Source organism: Amblyraja radiata, chromosome 12 (assembly GCF_010909765.2).
Source record: "Amblyraja radiata isolate CabotCenter1 chromosome 12, sAmbRad1.1.pri, whole genome shotgun sequence".
Lineage (NCBI taxonomy): Eukaryota > Metazoa > Chordata > Chondrichthyes > Rajiformes > Rajidae > Amblyraja > Amblyraja radiata.
Genome location: NC_045967.1, coordinates 10891422 through 10919352, shown reverse-complemented (window position 1 = coordinate 10919352; position 27931 = coordinate 10891422). Strand labels below are relative to the sequence as shown.

General features: G+C 47.7%; 1 protein-coding gene across 4 annotated transcripts in view; it reads right to left on the bottom strand.

The window, feature by feature from the left end:
- septin6 (septin 6) overlaps positions 1–27931 on the bottom strand; it is a 66190-nt gene that overhangs the window by 12206 nt on the left and 26053 nt on the right. For all 4 annotated transcript variants that reach the window (XM_033030228.1, XM_033030226.1, XM_033030229.1 and 1 more), the window contains exons 3-6: positions 12981–13176; positions 10748–10934; positions 4248–4409; positions 1610–1706 (exon numbers count right to left, since the gene is read on the bottom strand). In XM_033030228.1, coding sequence (XP_032886119.1) covers positions 1610–1706; positions 4248–4409; positions 10748–10934; positions 12981–13176 — 642 coding nt within the window. The remainder of the gene's footprint in view (positions 1–1609; positions 1707–4247; positions 4410–10747; positions 10935–12980; positions 13177–27931) is intronic.

The following is a 27931-nucleotide window of genomic DNA, read 5'->3' as shown; positions in this document are numbered from 1 at the left end:
ATCTCTAAACCAAACATTCATTTAATTTTGGCCCCTCCACCCACCGACCAGAGATCCCCGCACACGAACATTATCCTACACATCAGGAACAATTTACGATTTTACCAAAGCCAATTAACCTACAAACTGGCACGTCTTTGGCGTGTGGGAGGAAACCGGAGCACGAGGAGATAACCCATGAGGTCACGGGGAGAACGTACAATGTCTGTACACACAGCACCGGGAGTCAGGGTTGAACCCAGGTGTCTGGCGCTGTAAAGCAGCAACTCTGCCGCTGCACGCTGTGTTCAGAATTGGTGCATTAGGATTCAAAGATTCGCCCCGCCACCTACCAGCTGCTGCTCGCTTCACCTCCCCACAGCTATTCAGTCATACCCTGCGTTAGGGACACCTCCTTGCCAAAGGCCACCCTCCTGCGATTTCAGGGTGAAGTGATCCAGAGCCTTAGTACTCTCTGCGGGGCCCAGCGTGAACAAACTGCAGAGGGTCGCGGCAGAATCCAACCTGCCCGCCCGCCCCACGCCAGCTCCCCAGGCCACTCCGCTCAGGGCTGGCCAACCGCCAGAGCATGGGGTGGAGACTCCGGGCCAGGAAGATGTCCACCCTGGCCATCCGCAGATCCCGAGGCAGCTCATCCAACACGGGCTCCCGCCACTTGTAAAAACATCCCGCAGAGCTGCTGCATGAATCACTCTGCAGCTGCACAAACAACCCAGTGAAGGCAATGCGACTGGAGTTAGACAGCTCTCACACAAGCATCCTGTGTCCTTCAGACACGGAGAAAGGAGGAGAGCTTCTTCATGGAGATTTCACAGTGGAGCAGTTAAATGGAGAGACAAGGAACTGCAGATACTCTAAAGCAAAGCACAAAGTGCTGGAATAACGCACCAGACAGAGCACACAGTGGCGCAGCAGTAGAGTCGCTGCCTTACAGCACCAGTGACCCGGGTTCGATCCTGACTGTGGTTGCTGTCTGTAACGAGTTTGTACTTTTCCCCCTATGACCGCTTGGGTTTTCTCCGGGTGATCCGGTTTCCTCCCACACTCCAGAGACGTGCAGGTTTGAAGGTTCATTTGGCTTTGGTAAAAATTGTACATTGTCCCTGGTGTGACGGATAATATTAGTGTACGCATGATCATCGGTCACTGCTGACCCGATGGGCCGAAGGGCCTGCTCCTTGCGCTGTGTCTCTAAACTAAAATGTTTATAAAAGTGAATAAAAAGGAACAAAATATGTTTTCAACTCACTTTTCTTGACACTGCACAGATAACTCGGATTTGCATATTTTTTTTTTTTTTAAACACAATAGGAACCATTTTCTAGGGTCACACCCCTGTAATAATCTGTAATATCGGGCCACCTCCAATATATGTAAAGTGTATCCTCAGATCATATGGTAGACACAAAATGCTGGAGTAACTCAGCGGGTGAGATCATAAGGTTCAGTGTGTCAATGGTTAGGACACTGGCTTCTTGTTAGAGGTCTATTTTTAAGTGGTATTTTGGTTGCAATGAACTGTATTCAACATTGAGGGAGAGTCAAGGAGAATAAAAGTAACCATTAGCGGTGGTGGTTTAGCACCTAAACCGGTGAAGACATCTCTCACCCTGCACTGTACCCCAGGGGTACTGCCGTGCCTTCATCATTTTGTTCCCAATCTTAATCTCCTCTGTACTTCCAACGACAGCAAAAGGTAAATGAGCCTGAAACACATCAATACAAATGGATACACGCACAGCAGTGATGGAATGATTCGCGATGCAGAGCATGGATTGAACCTTCATCAGTATTTACCACCTCACTTGGCCCTTCAAAGATGCACTGTCCTTTTCCATTAGTCCCACCCCCTGCTCGTACACCATTGTACTGCAACACTCTCTGCCCCTTGGCTTTCATCCAAATTACTATTCAATACTGTGCAGGAAGGAACTGCTTTCAAGAGAGAGCTTGAGAGGTCTCGTAAACTGCAGTTTAAACCGAAGGTAGACGCAAAAAGCTGGAGTAACTCAGCGGGTCAGGCAGCATCTCTGGGGGAATGGAATAGGTGATATTTCGGGTCGAGACCCTTCTTCAGGTCTCGACCCGGGAAACGTCATCTATTCCATTTCTCCAGAGATGCTACTCCAGCTATTTGTGTCTACCAGTCAATACTGTTCAACTTTCTCTTTTGGCCTTCATCCGAATTACTGTTCAACTTTCAGATCATGTTTTTAAAATAAAGATTTCTCATTTCAGATTTCCTTGTTAATTCCCAGGCATGCATTTCCTTTGTCACCAACACCCACAAGAGAATTAGCTTCCTCAAATCTACCATAGAAATACACTATCATAAACCACCCACAGCCAACTACACAGCTAACTCCCTAACTCCCCGACTCCCCAACTACACAGCTAACTCCCCCAGAAACTCTAACCCCAGCCCACCACATTCTCCCACTTGGAAAACTTCTGTTACTTTATGTTTTTAAACTTTGTCTATTATGTTTGAAAAATCACATCTTGCATTAAAAATAAATTATATTTTTTAAATTAATTATATAGTAAAATAAGTTATGGATTATATTTCAAACTAAATTAGATTAATTATATTTCAAACTAAATTAGATTTATTATATTTCAAAATAAATTATATTAATTTTATTTCAAATTAAATTATATTTAAAAATAAATTTTAAACTATGTATAGGAAGGAACTGCAGATGCTGGTTTAAACTGAAGATAGATACACAGAGCTGGAGTAAATCAGCGGGTCAGGCAGCATCTCTGGAGAGAAGGGATAGGTGACGTTTTGGGTCGAGACCCTTCTTCAGACCATCTTGCATAAAAATCAAAATCTAAAGATATTTTAAAATAATGTCCTCAGATTATATTTATATTTTTAATCACTTTTTATATATTATAATATTATTTTACAAATCTAATCCTCAGATTAAAAAACTACATCTTGCATAAAAATATTTAAAACATTATTTACAAAAATCATTTATAGAGTCATAGATACAGGCCCTCCGGCCCAACTTGCCCATGCCAACCTAGATGCCCTTCTCCATTAGTCCCACCTGCCTGTCTTTGGCCCATGTCCTAAACCTTTCCTACCCATGCACGTGTCCAAGTGCCATGTTCTTCCTCAGATTATATCAAAAAATAAATCACTTCTTGCATTAAAATTACAAAAATCACCGCCCCATAAATTGGTCTGCATTTTATTTTAGATTTGTCAAACAGGGCGTGTTGGTAATGACTGTACGTACTAGCTTGTACGTTCCTTGCCAAGTCTGCAATGGAAACCATCTGCCCATATTCCTCATGAAGCGATCTGTTAGTATCATGCAGCAAGGAGATTATTTGTTGCCCTTCCTCATTGACTTGGGAGGCATAGTGGCGCAGCGTTAGAGCTGCTGCCTGACAGCACCAGGGACCTGGTTTCGATCCTGACAATGGGTGCTGTCTGTAGGGAGTTTGTACGATCTCCCTGTGACCAAGAGGGGATCTTATTGAAACATATAAGATTGTTAAGGGTTTGGACACTCTAGAGGCAGGAAACATGTTCCCGATGTTGGGGAGTCCAGAACCAGGGGCCACAGTTTAAGAATAAGGGGTAAGGCATTTAGAACGGAGATGAGGAAACACTTTTTCACACAGAGAGTTGTGAGTCTGTGGAATTCTCTGCCTCAGAGGGCGGTGGAGGCCAGTTCTCTGGATGCTTTCAAGAGAGAGCTTGAGAGGTCTCGTAAATATAGCCGAGTTAGGGGATATGGGGAGAAGGCAGGAACGGGGTACTGATTGTGGATGATCAGCCATGATCGTATTGAATGGTGGTGCTGGCTCGAAGGGCCGAATGGTCTACTCCTGCACCTATTGTCTATTGTCTAAGCAGGTTTTCTCTGCGTGCTCCGGTTTCCTCCCAAACTTCAAAGATGTCCAGGTTTGGAGGTTAATTGGATTTGGTAAAATTACAAGTTGTCCCTAGTGTTTAAGATAGTGCTCGTGTACGGGGAGATCGCTGGTCGGTGCAGACTATTCGGGCCTGCTTCTGCGCTATATCACTAAAGTTCCAAAGCCCGCAAGGTGATGAGAGGCAAGTCCTCCGTGAACCCTAGCTGTCTGGGCGGGAAGGTTCTCCCCCTCTCCGGATGGGTGGCAGCTATTTCCAATAGTTATTAACCTACTTCCAGAGAACAGGAATAGATTTGGCAAACGACAATTTCCAGTTCTGCATGAAGACAAAGAAAAGGCAAACTCACGTTCATGGTTCCATTGATCTCGGCAACGGTCTCATCATCCGTGGGGAACTGATAGATCTGAACCCCGTTACTGACCAATTCACTCATGATCTTGATCTTGAATTTCTGGAGCTCGGTTTTGGAAATGGAATCTGCTTTGGCAATGATTGGAATGATATTGACCTGAAAGATAACAGAAGGTCTTTGGCTATAGGTTTATACAGAGTAGCAACTCACGGGAGCTGCCTAGTTGGATTCAAATGTACCCCTGAATAAAATCTTACGGTATGAAAGTTTAAATAGGAGCAAGAAACGAGGATAAATTACAGAATGTTAGTGGACAGGAGAGATGAAGATCAAAGAACATCTTATCTTTTCACAAGGTGTGTTACAGTGGCACAGTGGTGCAGCTGGTAGAACTGCTGCCGCACAGCACCAGTGACCCGGGTTTGACCCTGACCTCAGCGGCTCTGTGTGTGGAGTTTGCACGTTCTGTGACCACGCTCGTGTCCTCAGGAATCCATTGGAAAATGGCCACAAATCAGCACGGTGTCACAGCGGGAAGAGCATCTGCCTCGCAACGCTGGTGACCCAGATTCAATCCTGGCCTCAAACACTGTCTGTGCGGAGTTTGCACGTTCTCCCTGTGACTGCGTGGGTTTCGTCCCACATCCCAAAGATCCACAGGTTTGTAGTTTCATTGGCCTTTGTAAATTGTTCCCTCATGTGTCGGGAGTGGATGTGAAAGTGGGATAACATAGAACTACTGTGAGTGGGTGATCGATGGTCAGCATGGGCTCGGAGGGCCGAAGGGCCTCTTTCCGTGCCATATCTTTCAATTGCTTCAAACAAATTCTCAGGTCCACAGACTTGGTTAGAACATTATTTCAATAGGTGTTTAGCAAATGTTTACCCCAGCCAATCAGCATTCCCAGGGATGGCACAGGAAAGCCCACAATTGCTCGTTTAGTTTGGAGATGAAGTGTGGAAACAGGCCCTTCGGCCCACCGAGTCCGTGCCGACCAACGTCCACCCGTACACTAGCGACAATTTACAGGTGCCAATTGACCTACAAACCTGTATGTCTTTGGAGTGGAGTGGGAGGAAACTGGAGCACCTGGAGAAAACCCACCTAATCACAAGAAGAAAGTACAAACTCCATACAGACAGCACCCGTAGTCAAGTCAAGTTTATTCGGCACATACACATACGAGATGTGCAGTGAAATGAAAAGTGGCAATGCTCGCGGACTTTGTGCAAAAAGACAAACAAACAAACAACCAAACAAACTATAAACACAATCATAAACACAAACATATTCTTAGTCGGGATTGAACCTGGGTCTCAAGTCTTCTGCTGCACCATTGTGCCGAATCTCAAAGATTCTGCAGAAGGCTTGCTACTGTGTAAAGGCATGGGTATTTACACAATAGTAGCCAGCAAGCTTCCAAAATCAACATTTCCAAAAGCACTCACTTTTAGTGAGTACTAAAGGAATCAGTCGAGGCAATTTGCAATGCTGCATTTGTTGAGAACATCGTACTGAGGGAGGACTCCACAAACCTAGCACTAAGGTGCCCAACTAGATGCAACTCTCCGAAGGTGCAAGGTGAAAGCTCACCAACACAACATCCACCCCTTACTAAGCAGAAATTTTATTTTGTTGCCATTTCCTTTAACAGCTTCAATGCCGAATAAAGACATTGCAGAGAATTGTGGGCACAGCCCAGACCATCGCACAAACCAGCCTCCATTGACTCCATTTGCACATCACGCTGCCTCGGCAAGTCCAGCAGCGTAATCAAGGACGAGTCGCACCCCGGCCACTCCCTCTTCTCCCCTCTCCCAACGGGCAAACGGTAAAGAAATGTGGAAACACACACCTCCAGATTCAGGAACAGTTTCTTCCCAGCTGTTATCAGCAACTGAACCATCCTACCAAGAACAAGAGAGCATTCCTGAACTAGTGGGTACACAAAATTGCTGGAGGAACTCAGCGGGTGCAGCAGCATCTATGGAGCGAAGGAAATAGGCGACGTTTCGGGCCGAAACCCTTCTTCAGGCTCCTGTACCTTCTACCTGAAGGTAGCAGGGAGATGAGTGTGTGGCCAGGATGGTGTGGGTCTTTGATGATACTGCCAGCCTTTTTGAGGCAACGACTGCGATAAATCCCCTCGATGGGGATCCCCTCTATTGGTTTCGGCCCGAAACGTCGCCTATTTCCTTCGCTCCATAGATGCTGCTGCACCCGCTGAGTTCCTCCAGCAATTTTGTGTACCTTCGATATTCCAGCATCTGCAGTTCCCTTTTGAACATTCCTGAACTAGTGTCTACCTCATTGGGGACCCTCAGACTATCTTTGATGGGACTTTATTTTGCACCGAGTGTTATTCACATTACTCCCTTTATCATGAATCTGTATAATGCGTTTGGCTCAATTGTAATCATGTATTGTCTTTCCACTGACTGCTTAGCACACAAGAACTTTTCACTGTACCTCGGCACATGTGACAATAAACTAAACTAAACTAATACTGAGAGGTTAAAAGCCTTGACGAGACAGCACACGAGGTTCAACTAAGATCCCATGGCCTGGAATCTAAACATTTTGAGATTAATTGGCTTTAATCTTCAATAGAGGGGATCCCCATCGAGGGGATTTATCGCAGTCGCTGCCTCAAAAAGGCTGGCAGTATCATCAAAGACCCACACCATCCTGGCCACACACTCATCTCCCTGCTACCTTCAGGTAGAAGGTACAGGAGCCTGAAGACTGCAACAACCAGGTTCAGGAATAGCTACTTCCCCTCAGCCATCAGGCTATTAAACCTGGCTCGGACAAAACTCTGATTATTAGCAACCACTTTCTGTTATTTGCACTACCAGTTTATTTATTCATGTGTGTATATATTTATATCATGGTATATGGACACATTTATCTGTTTTGTAGTAAATGCCTACTATTTTATGTGTGCTTAAGCAAAGCAAGAATTTCATTGTCCTATACAGGGACACATGACAATAAACTCACTTGAACTTGAACTTAACTAAATTCCTGGACACTCCCTTCTGAAAAACAAAAAGAACTCCAAAAGAAAAATGTGGAGATAAAGTAGATTGTTATTGTTTGAATTTCCTTATCAAGGGCAGATTAGTGAGGCACAGCATGCAAACAAAGGAAGCAGAGGATTTGATTTGAAATATTTGGAAATATAATCAGTCACTAGATCAATATCCTATTTTACACAGAGTTTTCCGCTGAGTTTTAGTTTAGCTTGGAGATTCAGCGCAGAAACAGTCCCTTCGACCCACTGACCAGTGATCCCTGTACACTAGCACAATCTTACACGCTAGGGACAATTTACAATTTTCACCGAAACCCGTATGTCTTTGGAGTGTGGGAGGAAACCGGAGCTCCCAGAGAATACCCATGCAGTCATGGGGAAAGCATACAAACTCCGTACAGACAGCACCCGAGGTCAGGATCGAACCGGGGTCACTGGCGCTGTAAGGCAGCAACTCTGCCGCTGCGCCACCGGGCCCGCCCCCTTTACTCAACTCTGCTGCGGTGCTTTGTGACGGCACCAACCTAAACCTCCCCATAACCTCTGGGTGGTGGCAACATCAACTAGTATCTGTCCAGCAGCAATTCACAGGGGCTGGAGCAGAGAAACTGATCAGAGGCACACAACCACACGCAGGAAACAATCTGTTTAAATGGCAGTCAAGACCACCCATTGAAAAGCTGCTTCGAAGCACCCATTTTCACAATGCCTGGACATCCCAAAGGGCTTCAGAGAAATGAGATGTTGTTGTTGTTATTTGGGTGATAATGGACGAGTATTAACAATTGATGAACGGAACCATCCTACCAACTTGTCTTTTCACTGACTGTGAAAAAACAATAGCGTATAGCAGACAATAGCGTTTCACTGTACCTCAGTACACGTGACAATAAACTAAACTAAAAAAAATTAAACTCAATTGAGGTTTAGTTTAGAAATATAACATGGAAACAGGCCCTTTGGCCCATCGAGTCCACGCTGACCGCCCAATCTTCATTATTTATCATCCTCTGCTCACCTCCAGTCCTGCCATCCTACCCCTGGTTTAGTGTAGAGGTACTGCATGGAAACAGGCCCTTCAGCCAACCGAGTCCATGATGACAATAGATCACCTATTCACACTGGTTCTGTTATACCATTTTCCCATCCACCCTTTACCACAAGGGGCAATTCATGGAAGGCCAATTAACCTATAAACCCACATGTCTTTGGGATGTGGGATAATGCCAGAGCTCCCGGAGAAAACACACGGTCACCGGGAGAACGTGCAAACTCCACTCAGACAGCATCCGATGTCACGATCGAACCCGGCGCTGCGAGGCAACAATTCTATCGCTGTGCCACTGTGCCACCCCAAGGCTTGTGAAAACTCCCATTTCTCTTCAAAAAATCCAGCAAATCTCTACCTGTCAGGGGAGATGGCATTTTAGTTTAAAATCTTAATTGCGGACTAGTTGATCAATACTAATTTAATCACAAGGTATCGTGTGTTTAAGTCCTGGCCTGGGCCTCGAACACTCAACCTTCGTGCCTGAGAGGCAGAATGTGGACTAGACTGGTCCACACACCTGAAGCTGCGGGGGTGAGCTGATCTGACAGCAGCAGTCTGCGTCTGCTGTGGCCACTGATCCAAACATCCCAGATCAATGGTGCAGCAAGAAACTTCACTGAAGTTTCACTTAAAGAAAAAACAGATCAAAAATAACTCATGCAACTTTGCTAAAATACAAAGGGATGGGGCGGGGGGGGGGGGGGAGAGGAGCGGGGAATCCACGTTAAAATAATCAGGAAGACAAAGGTACTGGAGAAACTCAGCGGGTGCAGCAGCATCTCAGCAACCCAGCAGGTTGCTGGGTTAGCAACCTAAGAAACTCAGCAACCCGCTGAGTCTCTCCAGCACTTTTGTCTACCTTCGATTTTCCAGCATCTGCAGTTCCTTCTTAAACAAAATAATCAGGAAGTCGGGTGTTAAAGAGAGTGCATGGGAAAGAACTGCAGATGCTGGTTTACACTGAAGATAGACACAACGTGCTGGAGTAACTCAGCGGGTCAGGCAGCAACTCAGGAGACAAGGAATAGGTGATATTTCGGGTTGAGACCCTGCTTCAGGCTGAGATCCTGCCCCCATTTCAGAAGTAACAACATTTGGAGTACGTTATTTTGGGCACAGGTCGGAGTCATATAACATGGAAAAAGGCCCTTCAGCCCAACTCATCCAGTTCTATCCCACCCACTAAGTTTGAAAATTGGGCTCGTCCCATCTGCCCATATCCCTCGAAACCCTTTGGAAGGAACTGCAGATGCTGGTTTAATATCAAAGGTTGACACAAAATGCTGGTGTAACTCAGCAGGACAGGCAGCGTCTCTGAATAGAAGGAATGGGGGACTTTTTGGGCGAGACCCTTCCGCAGACCCGAAACGTCACCCATTCCTTCTCTCCAGAGATGCTGCCTGTCCCGCTGAGTTACAGACCTGCCAAAATGTCCTTTAAACACCACCACAGTATCGACCTTTACTGCACAGACAGACAGACAGACAGACACACACACACACATCCCCCCCCCCCCTTCTATGTGGAAAAGGTTGCCCCCTCAGGTCTGTTAAATCTTTTCTCTCATCTTAAATCTATGCCCTCGAGAGCTCTTCTCTACCGAGATAAAAGACTATGATCATTCACTTAACTATTCCCCTCATGATTTTATCGACCTCTACAAAGTCACGCCTCATGTGGGAACAATTCATTTAATCACAAGGGAAAAGTTGACCAGTGAACCACTTGCATTTCATTGGATGGCAATAAACTTGGTCAGAGGCAGGTTTTAAGAAGCTCCTCAGGGGGAGATGACAGAGGGGTAAGGGGTGAGATTTCCGAGTTTAAAGACTTGCTGACTGTAGTTTAGTTTAGAGATACACTGTGGAAACAGGCCCTTCGGCCCATCGAGTCCACGCCGACCAGCGATCACCCCGTACACTAGTTCTATCCTACCCACTAGGAGCAATTTACAGAAGCCAATTAACCTATACGTATTTGGGATGTGGGAGAAACCGGAGCACCCGGAGAAAGTCATGGGAAGAATGCAATCATGGGGAGAATGTATAAACTCCATACAGACAGCACCCGTAGTCAGGATCGAACCCGGGTCCCTGGCGCTGTAAGGCAGCAACGTTGCCGCCTGTGTAGACATCGCTGTAAATGGAGTGACAAAATTTAAGGGCCCCGACCCAAAATGTCACCTATCCATTTCCTCCATGGATGCTACCTGACCCACTGAGTTCTTCCAGCACTTCGTGTTTGGATTAAACTTACAGATGTATACGAGGCCAGAATTGAAGCAAACAATGGCGAGGATAACTCCAGGAAAGGTGGCACAGGTTTTATCCTTCACGATGCCCGAACACTCGAACAGGTGGTACATTTGTGTGATTTTAGTGCAAGCCTCCTGAGCGACGCCTCACCTTGCTGTCCAGTTTCTTCATGGTCACCAAATCGAGAGACTTTAGCGAGTGGCCGGTGGGAGCGATGAAGTATAGGCAGACGTGGATGCGGCTGTCGTGGTAGTTGTGTAACGTACGCTTGATCTTCAACTCCTCCTGCAGGTAGGCCTCAAACTGGGCATCAATAAACTCCACAATAGACCTGTAGCTGCAAGTACAGAGAGCACAGTCTTGTCAAACAGTGAAATGCCACACAGCAACTCTGGACTGGATGTGGAAAAGCCGTCTGAACAGTGTTTCGACTTTAGGATTTACAGATACGGCGCGGAAACAGGCCCTTCAGCCCACCGAGTCCATGCCGACCAGCCATCACCCAGAACACTGGCACCGTCCTATTCCCTAGGGACAATTTAAAATTTTACCAAAGCCAATTAACCTACAAACCTGTACGTCTTTGGAGTGTGGGAGGAAACTGGAGCAACTGGAGAAAATCCACAGTGAGAAAGTACAAACTCCGTACAAAGAGCATCTGTAGTTAGGATCGAACCCAGGACTCTGGCGCTGTAAGGCAGCAGCTCTGTGCTGCCTGTTTGAGTCGGATCATACAAAGATGACGGTCTATCAAAGAGACACAATTGTCACGCACCCAAGCACCGGGGCTGGAGACAAACATGTAACATGGTCATAGGCACCGAGTTGGGGCCAATGTCAGGGTAGTCATGTTCTCCACACTGCAAGTTGGGAATGATGTTGAAATATCACAAAGCTGAGATGGTACTATGGGTGGAACATTTTGGACCTTCTCAACGGATCTCAAAGATCCATCCCTGAAAACTCCTATCTCTTTCACATCCCGTCCAATAAATCCTTTGGTATCTTGTTTGGTCGGCATGCCACTTTTCAATCTCTTTAGACCCTCCGTGATTCCCATGCCCCAATTTCAGCTCTCTTTGCAATCTTGGTAACTCTCCAAGTACAGAATGCATATTTGGTTAAATGTTCCATTAAGTTGCACCACTGTTAATCCAGTACTCCACAATCTCAGTTTGGTTTGGGAACAGCTCTGCCCAAGACTGCATGAAAGTACAGAGAGATGTGGATGTAGCCCAGGCCATCATATAGACCACACTCCCAATGTTTACAGATACGGCACAGAAATAGGCCCTTCGGCCCACCGAGTCCGTGCCGACGAGTGATCACCCCGAGCACTGGAACTGTCCTATACACTAGGGACAATATACAATTTTACCAAAGCCAATTAACCTACAAACCTGTACATCTTTGGAGTGTGGGAGGAAACTGGAGCAACTGGAGAGAATTCACAGGGAGAACGTACAAACTCCGTACAAAGAGCATCTGTAGTCAGGATCGAACCAAGGACTCTGGCGCTGTACACTTCACACTGCCTTGGAAAAGTAGCCAACATAAACAAAGGGTTGCCCCACCCCAGTCATTCCTTCTCCCTGCTAGCGTCAGGCAGACGGTACGGAAGCTTTAAAGTGTGTACCATCAGCCTCAGGAACAGCTTCTTCCACTCTGTGATCAGGCTTCTGAACTGTCCTTCAATAAGTTAGGTAGGGTAATTGTCCAATTCACCTCCACCCCAATGCGGACATTGGACTTTCTCTATGGAACTGGTGCACCACGATGCTGAGAACTACCTTTGCCACTCTCTGTCTTCCGCTTTGCTCTATCTATTGTACTTTGGTTGTATTGATGTATAGCAGTATCTGAGTTGATTGGTTAGCATGCAAAGCAAAGCTTTTCACTGTGCCTCAGTACACGTGACAATAATAAAACTAATCGTAAGAAACTGCAAGCATGGTGCGGGTCCACCTCCGATTTTCTGGCAATTGGTGGTCCAGCCCCCCCTTTAAGCTAGATAAAATCCCCCCCCCCCCCCAACCTCAGAAGTCCTCCTGAAAATGTGGTGCCGAGGACGGGTGAGGTGGCAGATCCCAAATTTGCCCCCTGCAGCCAAGGCTCTGGAACCAGCAGATCCGTCTCCATAGCCGACTTCCACAGCCGATCGGTGGGACAGTATCTCGGGGTGTCCCCCCCCCCCCCCCGGTTAATCCGGAAAAACGGCTAATCCAGAAAGGCTGTGGAACCAAGGGTGCCGGAAAATCGGTAGTAGATCTGTGCCAGCCAAAGGCAATCCGGAATAAGCTTTGAGCTAAACTGTTGAGTACAGCCAACACAGCAGAACTAATGTAAACAATGTGACAACACTTATGAGAAAGTAATGACTGACCTTTCTTCCTTGTTAATCTGGTCCCCAAATCCCACACTGTTTATAATGGACAGTTTCAGGCGGACATTACTCTCCTGCAGTTCGTAGCTGTTGGACTTTATGTGGACTCCGGGCTGACTGTGCGAAGCGGGATCACTTTCGAACTTGGTGTTGAACAGGGTGTCCATCAAGGTGGACTTCCCAAGACCAGTTTCACCTAAAGGCAAGGAAAGAACATTGGTTAATAGAGCACGTTCTCAAAGACCAACCTACCAACTGAACAGTGCGATTGGCATTGTCACACAAGTAACAGAGCAGGGTTTCCCATGGAGGGCCTGTAGTGATCTATTAGACCGAGCAACAGCTTCCAGAGGAAGGCGGGCGGCACGGTGGCGCAGCGGTAGAGTTTCTGCCTGACAGGGCCAGAGGCCCAGGTTCGATCCTGACTACGGGTGCTGTCTGTACGGAGTGTTCTCCCTGTGACCGCGTGGGTTTTCAACGGGTGCTTTAGTTTCCTTGCACACTCCAAAGACGTACAAGTTTTATCTAAATTGGTTACATTGCGAATTGACGCTAGTGCATGGGATACGTGCTAGTGAACAGGGTCAGCGCGAACCCGCTGAGCTGTTTCTATGCTGTCTCTCGAAAGTCTAAAGTAAAGTCTGAAAAACTTGATTATTAAGCAAAGACATAAAGTGCTGGAGTAATGCAGTGCGTTCGGCAGCATCTCTGGAGAACACAAATAGGTGATGTTTCGGGTTGGGATCCTTCTCAGTCTGGGCAAGGGTCTCAACCCAAAACATCACCTATCCATGTTCTCCAGAGATACTGCCTGATCCGCTGAGTTACTCCAACACTGTGTCATTTTTCGTAAGCCAGCATCTGTAGTTTGATAATCAAACAAGAGTAATGCAATTGTTACTCACTTCTATCTTCGCCTTAAAAAGATGTTTCGGTGTTGACCGAAACGTCCTCCGAGCTCTGAGAGAGAATACATCTCTGTTCAAGGTCATTGAACAAACTCTGCACAAACAGAATCTGTCTCACTTTGTAAACCCTGGTCATCTGTTAAATATAATGAAGGCCCCAAGATATCCTATAATACCACACTCCCTCATTCCCAAACCTGTAACCTTTTGATTGATTAATGTCACCCAACGAGTCAAGTTGACAATGGAAATAAGTTTCCAGGGATTTTGGGTTTTTTCCAAGCATTCCAATTGCAGAGCTGTGCTTCCAGGGTAGTTGGATAAAGAGCTAGAGGGCGTAGGTTTAAGGAAAGAGGGGAAAGATTTAATAGGATCCCGAGTGGCAACGTTTTCTACACAGGCATGTGGAAGAAACCACCAGAGGAAGTAGTTGAGGCAGGTACAATGATATTAAAAAGTCTGAAGAAGGGTCCCGACCCAAAACATCACCTCACCACTTTTTCCACGTGACCCCGTGGATGATCGGGGATGGTGCGGACTCGGTGGGCCGAAGAGCCTGTTTCCGTGCTGTAACTCTAAAGTCTAAGGTCTGCAGACATTTGGACAGTTGGGGAAGGATAAGAAGGATGGGGCCCAAACATGGGCAGAGGGGCATCTTTGTCAGCATGGATGAGCTGGGCCTAAGAGGCTAGTTTCCATACTCCCTGACTCCATAAGACATTGTAAAATACTCAAAAGTTGCAGCAGTTTTGTCACCCAGCAAGATGGATTCCACTTGATATGAGGTTCACTGAGAATGAAGCCAACTCTCCCACATGTGGAGAGATTTACTCAGGAATTTTGCTCTCTTTGAATGGAATCCTTAAATATTACCCGGCGGAGGTCCGCTGAGAACACAGCGGGGCTGTCGGGGAGCTGCCGTAAGAGGATAAGACTGTACTCGGAACTTTTGAGATGTTGCCGGCAGCAGCAGCATCGTGGCAGCTCTTTGGGTACTGTCTCGGTGAAGTCAGCTGTATGAGTTTACCGGATTGTATGCAAAATCAAAGAATTTCAATGTGCCCGGGGACACGTGACGATGAAGTATCAATGAATTGAATCAAACGTACATGACTGCCCAGAACCTCGTTCGCACGATTATCGGGAGGTTAGTGTGAGACGGGGGCGCGGGAGGGACAAGCATAAGCACTGCAACTAGCGAGGAACTACACAATACAACGCTTCACAGTCACTAGCCGAGCTTCACATTATTGAGCGCAGTTCTGCTCACCCCGTTACAGGAAGGATGTGAAGGTTTGGGAGAGGACGTTTGCCAGATTGCTGCCTGGATTAGAGGGGATCACCTTCAAGGAGAGGTTGGACAAACATTGGATTGCTTTCCCTGGAGGTTGAAGGGAGACCTGATAGAAACATATACAAGATGAGCGGGAAAGATAGGATAGATGGTCAGAGCCTTGACCCCAGGGTGGAATTGCCAAAGACTCGAGGGCATGAAGGCAAGAGGGACAAAGTTTACAAGGAGATGTGGGAGGCAAGTTTTTTGTTTTATTCTTACACACAGAAGATGGGGGCAGAAACGATAGAGGCATTTGAGAGGCTTTTAGTTAGGCACAGAGACGACGCTTCTAAGGCCGCCTGGGTCAAGACCAGATGGAGAGACCAGTGGAAGTCAGTGGAACCATCTAGGCTACACCAGTACATCAATGACCCCATGGACGTCCCTGGCCAGGACCTGCCCCAAAAGCAGTGGACAACCCTCAACCGCTTGAGGACCGGCGTCGGACGCTATGGAGCAGCGATGAAGAGGTGGGGCCTCGTGGACAGCGCCTCCTGCGATTGTGGGGACCCAACACAGACAGTGGAGCACATCGTCACCAGTTGCCCCAAACACCGGCCACCGAATGGTGAACGAGGTCTGTTTGACCTGGACGATGACACGTTGGCCTGGCTCGCCTCAACAGAGCTGGAGGTCTAAAAGACATCCGACAGAAGAAGAAGGCACAGAGACGTGCAGAGAATCGAGGGAGATGGATCACGTGCAAGCAGAGATTACTTTAGCGTGGAACCATGTTCAGCATGGACACTATGGGCCGGAGGGCCTGTTCCTGTATTCTAAATGCATACGTCACGGTCACGGCTGAGGGATGCAGGTTTCCAGATGGAGTGGCGGTGAGCGGGGGCATGTGGTTTTGACAACTGCCCGTGGGAAAATTCCTCAATAACGTATTGCTGTAAACAACTGACTATGAGAAGCTGCACCCGCGGTGATTTATAAATAACTATGTGGCTCTGGAATAAACCCCGCTGCTTGTTGTGTAGGCTGGGATCAACAGGAGCAGAGCTTCCCAGCATCATATTCCCAGCTCCAATACAAGTTGTGGCGAAGGAATTCCCTACGGAGTATTGACCACAGTTAGAGGAAAAAAAACACTCGGTGTCCACATCAATATCCTTCACTTGTATAACGCCAGATACAATGGCTCGCAGGTCGGATGGTCCATAGTAGATTGGAAAGACAGGCTCCAGGACAGGTCAGTGGGCAAGCCGTGGCAGATATTTAAACAGCAACTTCGTAACGCTCAACAAAAATCTAACCAGGTCAATATTCATCACCCTCCCCCCCCCCCCCCCCCCCCCCCCCCCCCCCCACCAGTGCAAGGAGAGGGACAACGGTTTGCGGGACTACCGGATGGAGGCGACGGCTGTAATGGGCCTTTGGGTCTGAGTTTGTGGGAGACCACCGCAGAGATGGTGGGCCCGCCCACTGGTTGAAGTTGTCAACATTCTGGGAGAATCCCAGTAGATTGGAAAACCACACGTTTAAGGGAGTAAGACTACAAACACGCAACTAGTTTGGTTTAGTTTATTGTCAGATGTATCAAGGTACAGAAAAAAGCTTTGTTGCGTGCTAATCAGTCAGCAGAAAAACCCAACATGGTTAGAATCGAGCCGTCCAGTGCACAGATACATGATAAAGGGAATGACGGTCAGTGCAAGATGATGTCCAGTAAAGTCCGATTAAAGATAGTCCCAGGGCCTCCAATGAGGTAGATGGGAGCTCAGGACTGCTCTTTAGTTGGTGAGAGGATGGTTCAGTTGCCTGATAACAGCTGGGAAGAAGCTGTCCCTGAATCTGGAGCTGTGCGTTTTCACACTTCTGTACCTCTTGCCTGATGGGAGAGGGGAGAAGAGGGAGTGACGGGCTGAGACTGGTCCTTGAGTATACTGGTGGCCTTGCCGAGGCTGCGTGAAGTGTAGATGGAGTCAATGGAAAGGTGGTCAACCAGCAGCCTGTTAACTTAACAGCTGTTGCTGGAGAGATGCTGGAATCTATAATCAGGGAAAAAATAGCTGGTTGCTTAGAGACATCTAATGTAATGAAAACAATTTAACATTGTGTAAAAGGTAAATTACATTCACCTTTTGCTCAGTCTAATAGATGACTACAGGCCATCCAAGGATGAAACAAGTCATGGATGATGAGTCAATAGAGGGGAACCAGTAGATGCAGTATATTGAGATCTTCAAAAAGCATCTTATAAAGTGCAACCTGAGTGGTTGATGCATGGTTTGGAGCGGGTCAAGATAGTGCATTAGGATGGATTCAAGTAACTATTCTATGTGGGGGAAGGGGGGGGTAGGGTAAGGGGGAAACTGTTTCCCAGTCGCTTCCTGGCGAGGACGCGACTATTCTCCGATTCGCGTCCTACCACCTGGATTGGCGCGGCCTTTCCTACCGGGGACCAGGGAACGGACCAGAGCTACAACAGCGGTGGCGCAGCGCTGGATTCACCGCGGAGTGGGCGATGCCTACCTGGATCACCGTTTGGAGCTCCGGAGCGTTGGGCCGCTGCTCCAACATCCCGGAGCTGTGGTTTGGCAGGGTTTCCAGCGCGGCCAGCGCTGAACAACATCGCAAAGCTGTGGTTTGGAGAGCTTAAAGCATGTCCTGGGGCCCTTTGTCGAGGGCCGCCAGCGTTGCATCTCCGCCCAGCGCGGCCTGCGTACTTTGGGAGCCGCCGACTCCGGTAGGAGGTGGCCGATTCGGATGTCCAAGCCGCTGAGGAAGTCCTCCAGTCCCGACGTCGGACTTCCATCACCCCGGCGAGCGGGCCTGAACATCGGGCCGCCCGGAGTGGCGATAGTGGGGGTTTTTGGAGCTGCTCCGGACCACAGGAGGACGACTGAATTTTTGGAGCCTTCCCTCACTTATTTATTTACAATATAAAATGAATGTACTGAAGGGGGCAGATTGCAGAGTTTCCAGAGCTTGCCAATGACAATATTAGGTTGCAGGGCAAGTTGCAAAGAGTCTGCACCAGGATTATAGGTTGAGAAAGCGGGCAAAAGTTTCTCAAATGGAGTTTAGTTTGGGAAAGAGTGAGGTCATGCACTGTGGTGTGAAAAAAAACAAAAAAAACTAGATTATTTCAATGGAAAAAGGTTGTAAATAAGTGTAGTTCAGAGTAATTTGTGTTCTTGTGCACGAGTCATACAGCACGGAAACAGGCCATTCAGCCCAACTCATCCATGCCGACCCAGATGCAAGAATCACAAAGTTAGCACACAGGTGGAGCAGGAAAGCAACTGGCAGACTGGCCTTTATTGCAAAAGGGTTGGAGCTTAGAAATAGGGAAGTATTGCAGTATTGTTACAGTTGTGCAGGCCACCAAAGAGGCCACACCTGGCGTACTGGGTCGAGTTTAGAAAAAGGACATACCAACATTGAGGGTTGTCCAAAAGCAATTCAAGAGGCCAGTTCCTGGGCCGAGAGGGTTGTGCTATCAAATGTTCAGAAGAACGAGAAGTAATCTTTCTTGAAACATACTAGATCCTGAGCGGACCTAACTCAGGCAGGGTGGATGCAATAGAATTAAGGTGGAGAATGAGAATGATCAACCTCACCAGTGGGGAAGGTGAAGGAAAGTCCATACACAAGAGCCTTGCCCCTGATGTTACTACAGTACTGGCGTAGCATTAAGTTGCTGCCTTACAGCACCAGAGGCCCGGGTTCAATCCTGACCACGGGTGCTGTTTGTATGGAGTTTGTACGTTCTCCCTGTGACCGTGTGGCTTTTCTCTGGGTGCTCCAATTTCCTCCCATACTCTAAAGACGTGCAGGCTTGTAGATTAATTGGCTTTAGTAAAACGGTAAATTGTCCATAGTGTATGTAGGCTAGTATTAGTGTAAGGAGTGATCGCTGGGCTGCGTGGACTCGGTGGGCTGAAGGGCCTGTTTCTGCGCTGTACCTCTAAAGTCTAAAATAAAGTCTGAAGTAGTGACAAGTCCTGTTGTACACCTTGAGAGATGATTTCATCCATGACTAATTCAATTCTAATACACAGAAGTGTGACGTTGATATTTGTTGTTGTCTGGCTGATGTTGCAGTTTATGAGGCAGCGCACTACAGAGATACACCCGCAAGTTGCAACTCGTAGTCGCCTCAGTGTAGGCACATCAAGGCTTCAATCCACTCCACAGGTTCAAGGCACTCTCTGGCCCCTTGTCATCTCCATGCTGGGTTATTCCCTCCGCCCCCCGGTCTCTGTGTACCCAAGTTCATCCCAAACAATGCTGCCAAACCATACCTCATTCCAATCTCCCATCACTCACTAATCTCCCCATTTGCCATCTTTTGTAAACCAGCATCTGCGGTTCCTTGTTTCTACAGTTAAAATGTAAGTTTGATTTGAGAGGACAGTAGTGCAACTGTGAGTTATCATCGGAAGGCGTCGGTGGCATTTCAATGTACATCGCCAAAGGAATCGTTTGGCCTGGCCTCTACGAACCCCACACTAAATTATATCAAGTTTATGATCATATACTCAAGTCCGGTGGCAAACTCTTTCAGAACATACCACAAAATACCCGAGATGGAACAATTTCATTCGTTGCAAAATCCAGGCAGCATCGTCTTTGCAGCTGAGCTTTGAAGTGGCTACATTTTGGAGTTGTGCGTCACCAAAACGTTTCCTCCTCACGCAAAACTCAAATGCTGCTGCTGGACCCACGCCTCCAAACTGCTTGTGCGTAGATCAGGTGTGGCCCACATGTCCTAGATTATCGTCACATTTTGCATATCTTCCATTCATTTATCCTAACTACCATCTACGACTCTCGTTCCCCTTTCCCGACTCTCAGACTGAAGAAATACACCCAAAGATAATTTGTCACGGTGCATTTCCTGATGACTGTCAAATGACGTGGCTGCATGTTACGGAAAATCATGGCACCATTATTGTCTAGGAATAATTCTCCCCCCACCCCCACATTAACAGAGGTCACCTCTGTTAATAATAAGCAGCTGTCTTCTTCACTTGAAACACAGTGGTGCAGCTGTTAGAGCTACTGTCTCACAGCAGCAGAGACTCGGGTTCGATCCCGAGCTTGGGTGTTGTCTGTGTGGGGTTTGCACCGTCTCCCTGTGACTGCGTGGGTTTCCTCTGGGTGCTCTGGTGCCCTTCCACATTCCAAAGATGCCCCAAGTGTGTAGGATGTCGATGAGAAGGTGGGATGACATATAACTAGCGTCAATGAGTGATCGATGGCCGGTGTGTGGACTCGGTGGGTTGCATGGGTGAATTCCACGCTGTATCAATCAATCTAAACCTCTGAAGTCATCCTCTGCCTCAAAGGCTTTAACAGCAGAATCTTCTCACCATTTGCTCAGTCTCTACTTCCTGTCACCCTCTCCAGCATCTCAATGGCAGGCACTCTGGCCTCTGTCGCAGATTGCAGGTACAAGTCCTGCTCCAGGGACCAAACACAAACACAAGACTCAAGTGCAGCAGTGCGGGAGGGATGCAGTGCTGGCGGCAGGCCGGCTGAAACATAGAACTGTACAAGAACAGGCCCTTTGGCCCACAATGTCCGTGCCGAATATGATGCCAAGACCACTTGCCTTTCTGCACATAATCCATATCCCTGCATATCCAATTGCCTATCCAAGGAAAATAGTAAACATTAACCCTTGGCGTGGTCACCCGTCCCAGAGAAGTGTAAGAGACCCCACAATACTTTCGAAGGAGAGCAGGGGAGTTATCCCTGCATGTGTAGGAAAGTACTGCAAATGCTAGTTTAAATTGAAGATAGATACAAAATGCAGGCAGCATCTGTGGAGAGAAGGAATGGGGGACGTTTCGGGTCGAGACCCTTCTTCAGACTATCCTTGCAGCTTGGTTAACATCTACGGCTCAACCAACATCACAAGCAGACCATCCAAATACTCTCACAGCAGTGTTTGTGCAGGTTGGCTGGTACAAATTGGCTACCATATTAGAGCAATGACTAAGTTACTCAAGTACTGTGGCTAAAAGCACCCCCGGATGTGCCAAAAGCCCTGGGAAAGGCTGCACGAGAATGTACACCCTTCTCTTCAACAATCATCCACATTCCTATTCTCACACAGCCCACCCCTCACCCTCCACTTCCCAGAGATCTCCACCCCACACCACAGTGGTGTTGCAGTACATACCGTCCCCTCCACACTTTTCAAAACAACATCCACCATTTTGGATTTAAGATCAAAAGGTCACGAGTGATAGGAGCAGAATTAGGCCATTCGGCCCATCAAGTCGACTCCACCATTCAATCATGGCTGATCTATCTCTCCCTCCTATCTCCATTCACCTGCCTTCTCACCATAACCCCTGACACCCACACTAATCAATAAATTGCCCTCAGACCCCAGGCTAATTACAGTGCTTCCTTAACCTTGGGGGGGGGGGGGGGGAAGAGCCATAAGGCAAAAGTCGATCAAAGATCGGGCACAGACTCGATGGGCTGAAGGGCCACCCCACAATTGAAGTTGGAACTGCACGCAATCATACATTCCAGACAGTCATCCAATCAACCCTGTTGCACTAATTATTTTTTTCCAAAATGCTTCATAAGTTTCTGAACATGTTAAATCATTAAAGTCTCCATAGATGCCGATGTTGAATAAATATATTTTTCCTGGTTTACAAAATTCTGGTTGCACACTGGGGAATGAGGGATAGGTTTTGTCCCTGCACTTGTTAACTCTCCCTTCTAAAAACAATGCATCAAAGTGCAGTCAATTAAAGCATGTCAAGTTCTGAGAGGAGTGAAGGGCAGGGCAGACTTGGAACCCAACTGATCAACAGGCCAAGCAAAACCTCCAGGTCCTGAGCCAAGAAACCCACAATGCCGGTGCCAAACATGATGCCAAGTTAAACTAACCTCAACTGCCTGCACGCGACCCATGACCCTGCTTATCCATGTGCCTGACTAAAAACCTCTTCACCACCACCCCTGGCAGCACATTCCATACACCCACCACCAACTCCGTGTAGAATAACTGGCTCCATCTACCGCTGTCGGTCGGTCAGCAGCGGCCGGAGGTCGGTGAGGCCTCTGCCAACACGGCCGTAGCTGCTGGTGCTCCGGGGCTGCGCCGAGGATCCTGAGGCTTGGGCGCTGAGCCTGGCTCTGAGGGCGCTTACTTACAGCATCAGACATTGAAGGAGCGGAGCCTGCCCAAAAAGTACAGCCGGCGCTGTCCCTTGTTGTACAGGGCCTCATCGTTCCTTGACCCGTCCAGTTTGCTGTCCATCTATACTCCAAGGTATTTGTACTCTCTGGTAAACTGCATATTCACCCCACTGATGGAGACAGGGGTGTTCCTCCCCTCCTGAAGTCCACCACTAACTCCTTAGTCTTGTCGGTGTAGAGCTGCAGGTGATTCAGCCCACACCACTCAGAGTCATTGACTACACTGTATTCAGCTTCCCTCCCCTCATTGATGCAGCCCACAATTGCAGAGTCATCTGCAGGTGGCAGGAGTCCGAGTTTTATCTGAAGACCGAGGTGTAGTAGATGGTGAACAGGAAGGGAGAGAGGACCGGGGACCTATGGAGCCTGTGTTGCTCACTACCATGTCCGAGACAGTTTTGTAGCCTGACATATTGTGGTCGTCCAGTCAGGTAGTTGGTGATCCAGGACACCAATGGATCATCCACCCGCATCTTCTCCAGTTTGCTCCCTAGCAGTGCATTCCTCACATGATCATATGCACCTCCATTAGATCCCCCCCTCATTCTCCTGCGCTCCAAGGAATAAAGTCCTCGCCTGCTCAACCTCTCCCTATAGTTCAATCCTTCGAGCCCTGGCAACATCCTTGTAAATCTTCGATTAATATATTTATCTGCTTGTTGCAGATGAACCTTTTTCCAGGGAAAATCCCACTTGACACCCAATGACAAGGATCAGACCAAAGCAACAACTTCCACTTGAAAGAAACAAATAGTGAAAGGCTTAGATGTGGAGAGGATGTTTCCACTAGGGGGGAGGACCAGAAGTCATGGCCTCAGAATTAAAGGGCGTCCCTTAAGGAAGGAATCAGTGGAATTCACTACCACAGAAGGCTGCGGAGGCCAAGTCAATGGATATTTTTAAGGCACAGATAGATAGATTCTTTATTAGTATGGGTGTCAGAGCTTATGGGGAGAAGGCAGGAGAATGGGGTTCGAAGGGAGAGATTGATCAGCAATGATTGAATGGTGGAGTAGACTTGATGGGCCGAATGGCCTAATTCTGCCCCTACAACTTATGAAAATGCTGCTTTGTGCTTTTCAATCTGAAATCCAATTCTGCTCCTGTCACTTATGAATGCAAGGAAAATTCTAGGGAAGGCACTGCTGAAAATCCTGAAGGGAAAACAGCCAAGTTTACCCCAAAACATAATGCCAATTAACAGGAAAAAAGGCCAGCGTTTCAGGTAAGCACAGCTGTTATGCATCAGGCCTGAATAAAATAATGTTAATTATTTTCTTATATAAGGCTGCCAAGCATGTCTGACAATGTTTCAGCTGAGCTAGATTGCATCATATTAAAAAGATGCATTTACACAGCACTTTTCACATTACAAACCATGCAGTAACAGCCACAATAACAGCAGCACGTCGTTTCAGTAAGAAACATGACCATGTGCCCACAGGAACCCATTCATAAAAGGCAAATGAGTCAAGTGAAGAGCGTTTTATTGTCATGTCCTGGATAGAACAATGAAATTCTTACTTGTAGCAACACAACATAATATGTAAACATAGTACTCTGTAAACAATATATTAAATGAGAGAGAAGAAAAAAAGCACGCACACGCGCGCGACTGAATCAGGATAAATGTTGGCTGAAATCTCAAAGAGAATTATAATTCTCTGCTATAACACAGCTCGTTGGGACCCTTCACATACAGACGAGGGAACAGACTTGGGGCCCTGCTTAACTCGTCTTATGAAAGACAACACCTCTGGCAACGTTATGCTTTACCAGGACGTTGCCAGGACTTAAGTGCCTGAGCTACAGGGAGAGGTTGAGCAGGCTACAACTCTATTCCATGAAGCGCGGGAGGATGAGGGGTGATCTTGCAGAGGTGTGCAAAATCATGGGAGCAATAGATTGGGCAAATGCACAGAGTCTCCTGCCCAGAGCAGGGGAAGTCGGGAACCAGAGAACATAGGTTTCAGGTGATGGGGGGGGGGGGGGGGGGGGGGGGGTAGATTTCATGGGATCCTGAGGGGTAACTTTGTTTTCCACACAAAGGGTGGTGGGTGCATGGAACGAGCTGCCACAGGTTGCACTTGCGGCAGATATGATCACAACGCTGAAGAAACATTTAGACAGGTACATGGAAAGGACGGGTTTAAAGGGCCCTGGGCCAAAGGCAGGCAGGTGGGACTGGTGTAGATGGGGCATGTTGGTCGGTGTGGGCTAGGTGGGGCATGTTGGTCGGTGTGGGCTGAATGGCTTGTTTCCACACTCTGACTCTCTCTCCACACCACACTGGAGCACCAGCCCTTGTCCTGTGTTGAAGACTCTTGAATGGAACATAAACCTTCTGAATCAGAAGCATGAATGCCGCCAACCAAGTGGCAGCCTTCAGCGGAGCTGTGGGTTTAAGAGCCTCTGGGACAAACAGGTAAAAGCCTGTGATGAGTTTGGCATCCAGGCAGCTTCCATTTCCCAGACTGCTACTCACCGTGGAGAGCATTCACAAACATGCTGGGCCAAATCCACAGTGCGCTTGTTTGTATTTTGGTTTTAAAACCAAGACTCTGTTCCCCTAACTGGGAAAAGACTGGCTTCCTTTATACTTGATATATAAACAGATTCCCCAACAAAGGCACTTCAGAGCAAGAGGATGGTAGAGACAGCCATTGAATACGTGGGTTTAATAGCAATGGGTGAATGGAGGAGGGTTTGTTCTTGGGCAATAGCGAGACACATTCTCACACACACACACACACACACACACACACAGCCAGACTTTGTGTGTTCACCACCGTGTTGTTGCAGGGCACAGAGCCACAGTTGTTCCAAAGCTGAACACTTTCATCATTTGAATGCATGCAGCACTGAGGAAAATGGAGAAATTGCCTCAAAATCTGGTTTGGAGGAGAGGGGAGGGGGGCAAAGAGAAACAGCAAAGAAACAGGGCCTTCAGCCTATGCTAACTAGCGATCACCAAGTCACACCAGTTGTATGTTATCCCACTTACTCATCCACTGCCACAATTAAACATTATTGATGTGGTTTTTTTTTAAATAGCGAGAAAGGACAAGAATCAACTGCATTCTTTAAAAAACTGGGTGGGTATATGGATCAAGCTAAGCTGCCAGAGGGGGTAGCTGAGGCAGGTACTGGAACAGTTAATATACATTTGGGCAGGTCCATGGATGGGAATGGTTCAGGGGGATATGGGCCTGACACGGGTAGGTGGGTCTAGTGTGGATTGCAAGGCTTGGTGGATCTCGGCCCACCAGCGGTAGCCACTGAGCCGCCGCTGCTCGGAGGACCACGGTCTGGAGATGGAGCCCACCGAGCCAACGCTGCTTGTCCCATGAGGATCCCAGAGGCCGCAAGGATAGTGCCGGCGTTGACAATGGACGCAACAGGAGAGGATCGAGACTGTGAGAAGAGGGTACCAGCGTCTGGCCTACCATCCCTTCAAGGTTGGCTGCGGGAGGCGCCCCTGGGCACAAAGGTGGACGGGCGAGGAGAGGGACATCAGCTGCTGGTCAACCCAGGATGGTGATGGCTGGGCCTCGCCTGAATCGGGAACCGCTCACAACAACTGGAGCGTGGACTGGACCTGGAAAATGGTGCCTCTTGCTTGCGATTGCTAATCAGTGCTGTGCTTAGGTATGGCTATATTCTACTGGACAGTTTGCAGAAAAGAATTTCACTGTTCGTTTGCACTTTGCACATGTGACAATAAATCACCATTAAGTGGGGCATCTTGGTCGGCAGGGGAAAGTTGGGCTGAAGGGCCTGTTTCCGTGCTCTATGATTCTATTACTAACTCACTGTTCCTTTAGAATCAGCTCCATTTAATGGGGGCATCAGGCCAACACTTTCCACAAAGAGCCTACCCCCAAGTATCTCAGCTCTTGGAGTCTGCTCAATGGAAGTTGGTGGAGCGGAGATCCAGCAGCCATTTTAGACTCACCAGGTAACAAATCGCCGGGAGGATATGCGTTTTAGTCAAGGAGGAATGCCTATGAATAGACCGATAGTTCTTGCCAGCAATACGTTTCCACGCCACCAAACACAATTTCGTCAGAGCGCTGCATTTTTGGCAGGCAACCAAACAGCTCTCAAAACATAAATAATGACTATGTACATGTTGCCTCGAGTTAAATAAATTCATTAGTCTCAACAGTGAATCACTGCCCGTGACTGATGGGTAGCAGAGGTCAGAGGCAAGTGCTCTCAATTCCAATCAACAGCCCCAGCAATAAACCATGGGAACATTTCATTGGGAATTAACAAAAGGACACTTTTGATCACAGGGTTCAAGAAACTATTATGAACACAGATTCTCACACGGTTTCACAATTAACCCTCAACCTTACAAGCAGGTGCAGCAAGTAGAGTATCTGCCTCACAGGGCCCCGAGACTCTAGTTCAATCCTGATCTCAGGTGCCACCTGTGTAGAGTTTGCATATTCTTCCTGTCACGGCAACTCATTGCTCTAGTCCCCCCCACCCCCACCCACCCCTCCCCTCCCCCATTCCAAAGATGTGCAGGAGGATAAATTGTGGCCGCTATAAACTGCCCTTAGCGTGCTGGTGAGGGGTACAATCTGCTGGCTCGCAGTGTCGGGGACCTGGCTTCTATCCTGACCTCGGGTGCTGTCTGTGTGGAGTCTGCACGTCCTCCCTGTGACCGGATCGATTTCCTCCAGGTGCTATTTTCCTCCAACATCCCAAAGACGTGCACGATTGGTCTTTTACCCTTCGCAACTACAAGGTGAACTCATCCCTTCCCACCCAAACCAGCCGCCCCCCCCCCCCCCAGTACTTTTCCCTGCAACCGCAGGAGATGCAACACCTGGCCCTATACCTCCCCCCTTCGCTCTGTCCAAGGACCCAAACAGTCCTTTCCGGTGAAGCAAGAGTTCACTTGCACATCCTCCAACCTCATCTACTGCATCCGCTGTTCCAGGTGTGGACTGTATATCAGCGAGACCAAACACAGGCTTGGCTATAGTTTTGCTGAACACCTCCGCTCAGTCCACCTAAACCTACCCGATCTCCCAGTTGTTAAACACTAAGTCCCTCTCCCATTCCCAACCTGACCTTTCTGTCCTGGGCCTCCTCCATTGTCAGAGTGAGGCCCAATGCAAATGGGAAGAACAGCACCTCATATTTTGCTTGGGCAGCTTACACCCCAGTGGTATGAACATAGACTTCTCCAACTTCAAGTAACCCTTGCTTTCCCTCTCTCTATCTCCATCCCTTCCAGTTATCTGACTAGTTTCACTGTCATCCGGTTTAAATTTTACCGATTGTATACCTTGTTGTCACATTCTCCTCAGCTAACAATGAACCATTCTACATTTCCTTGTTATTAGCCCCATTGCTCCCAGTAACCCAGACCCACAAAGACAAAAGCGAGGGGTTGTTTCATTGAACTTGTTTGCACCTCACAGCACTGCATATGACAATATCTTGATCCTTAGGGGGAAAGATTATAGATTCACCAAGTTGTTAAATATAAGACACGGCACAAGTTAAAG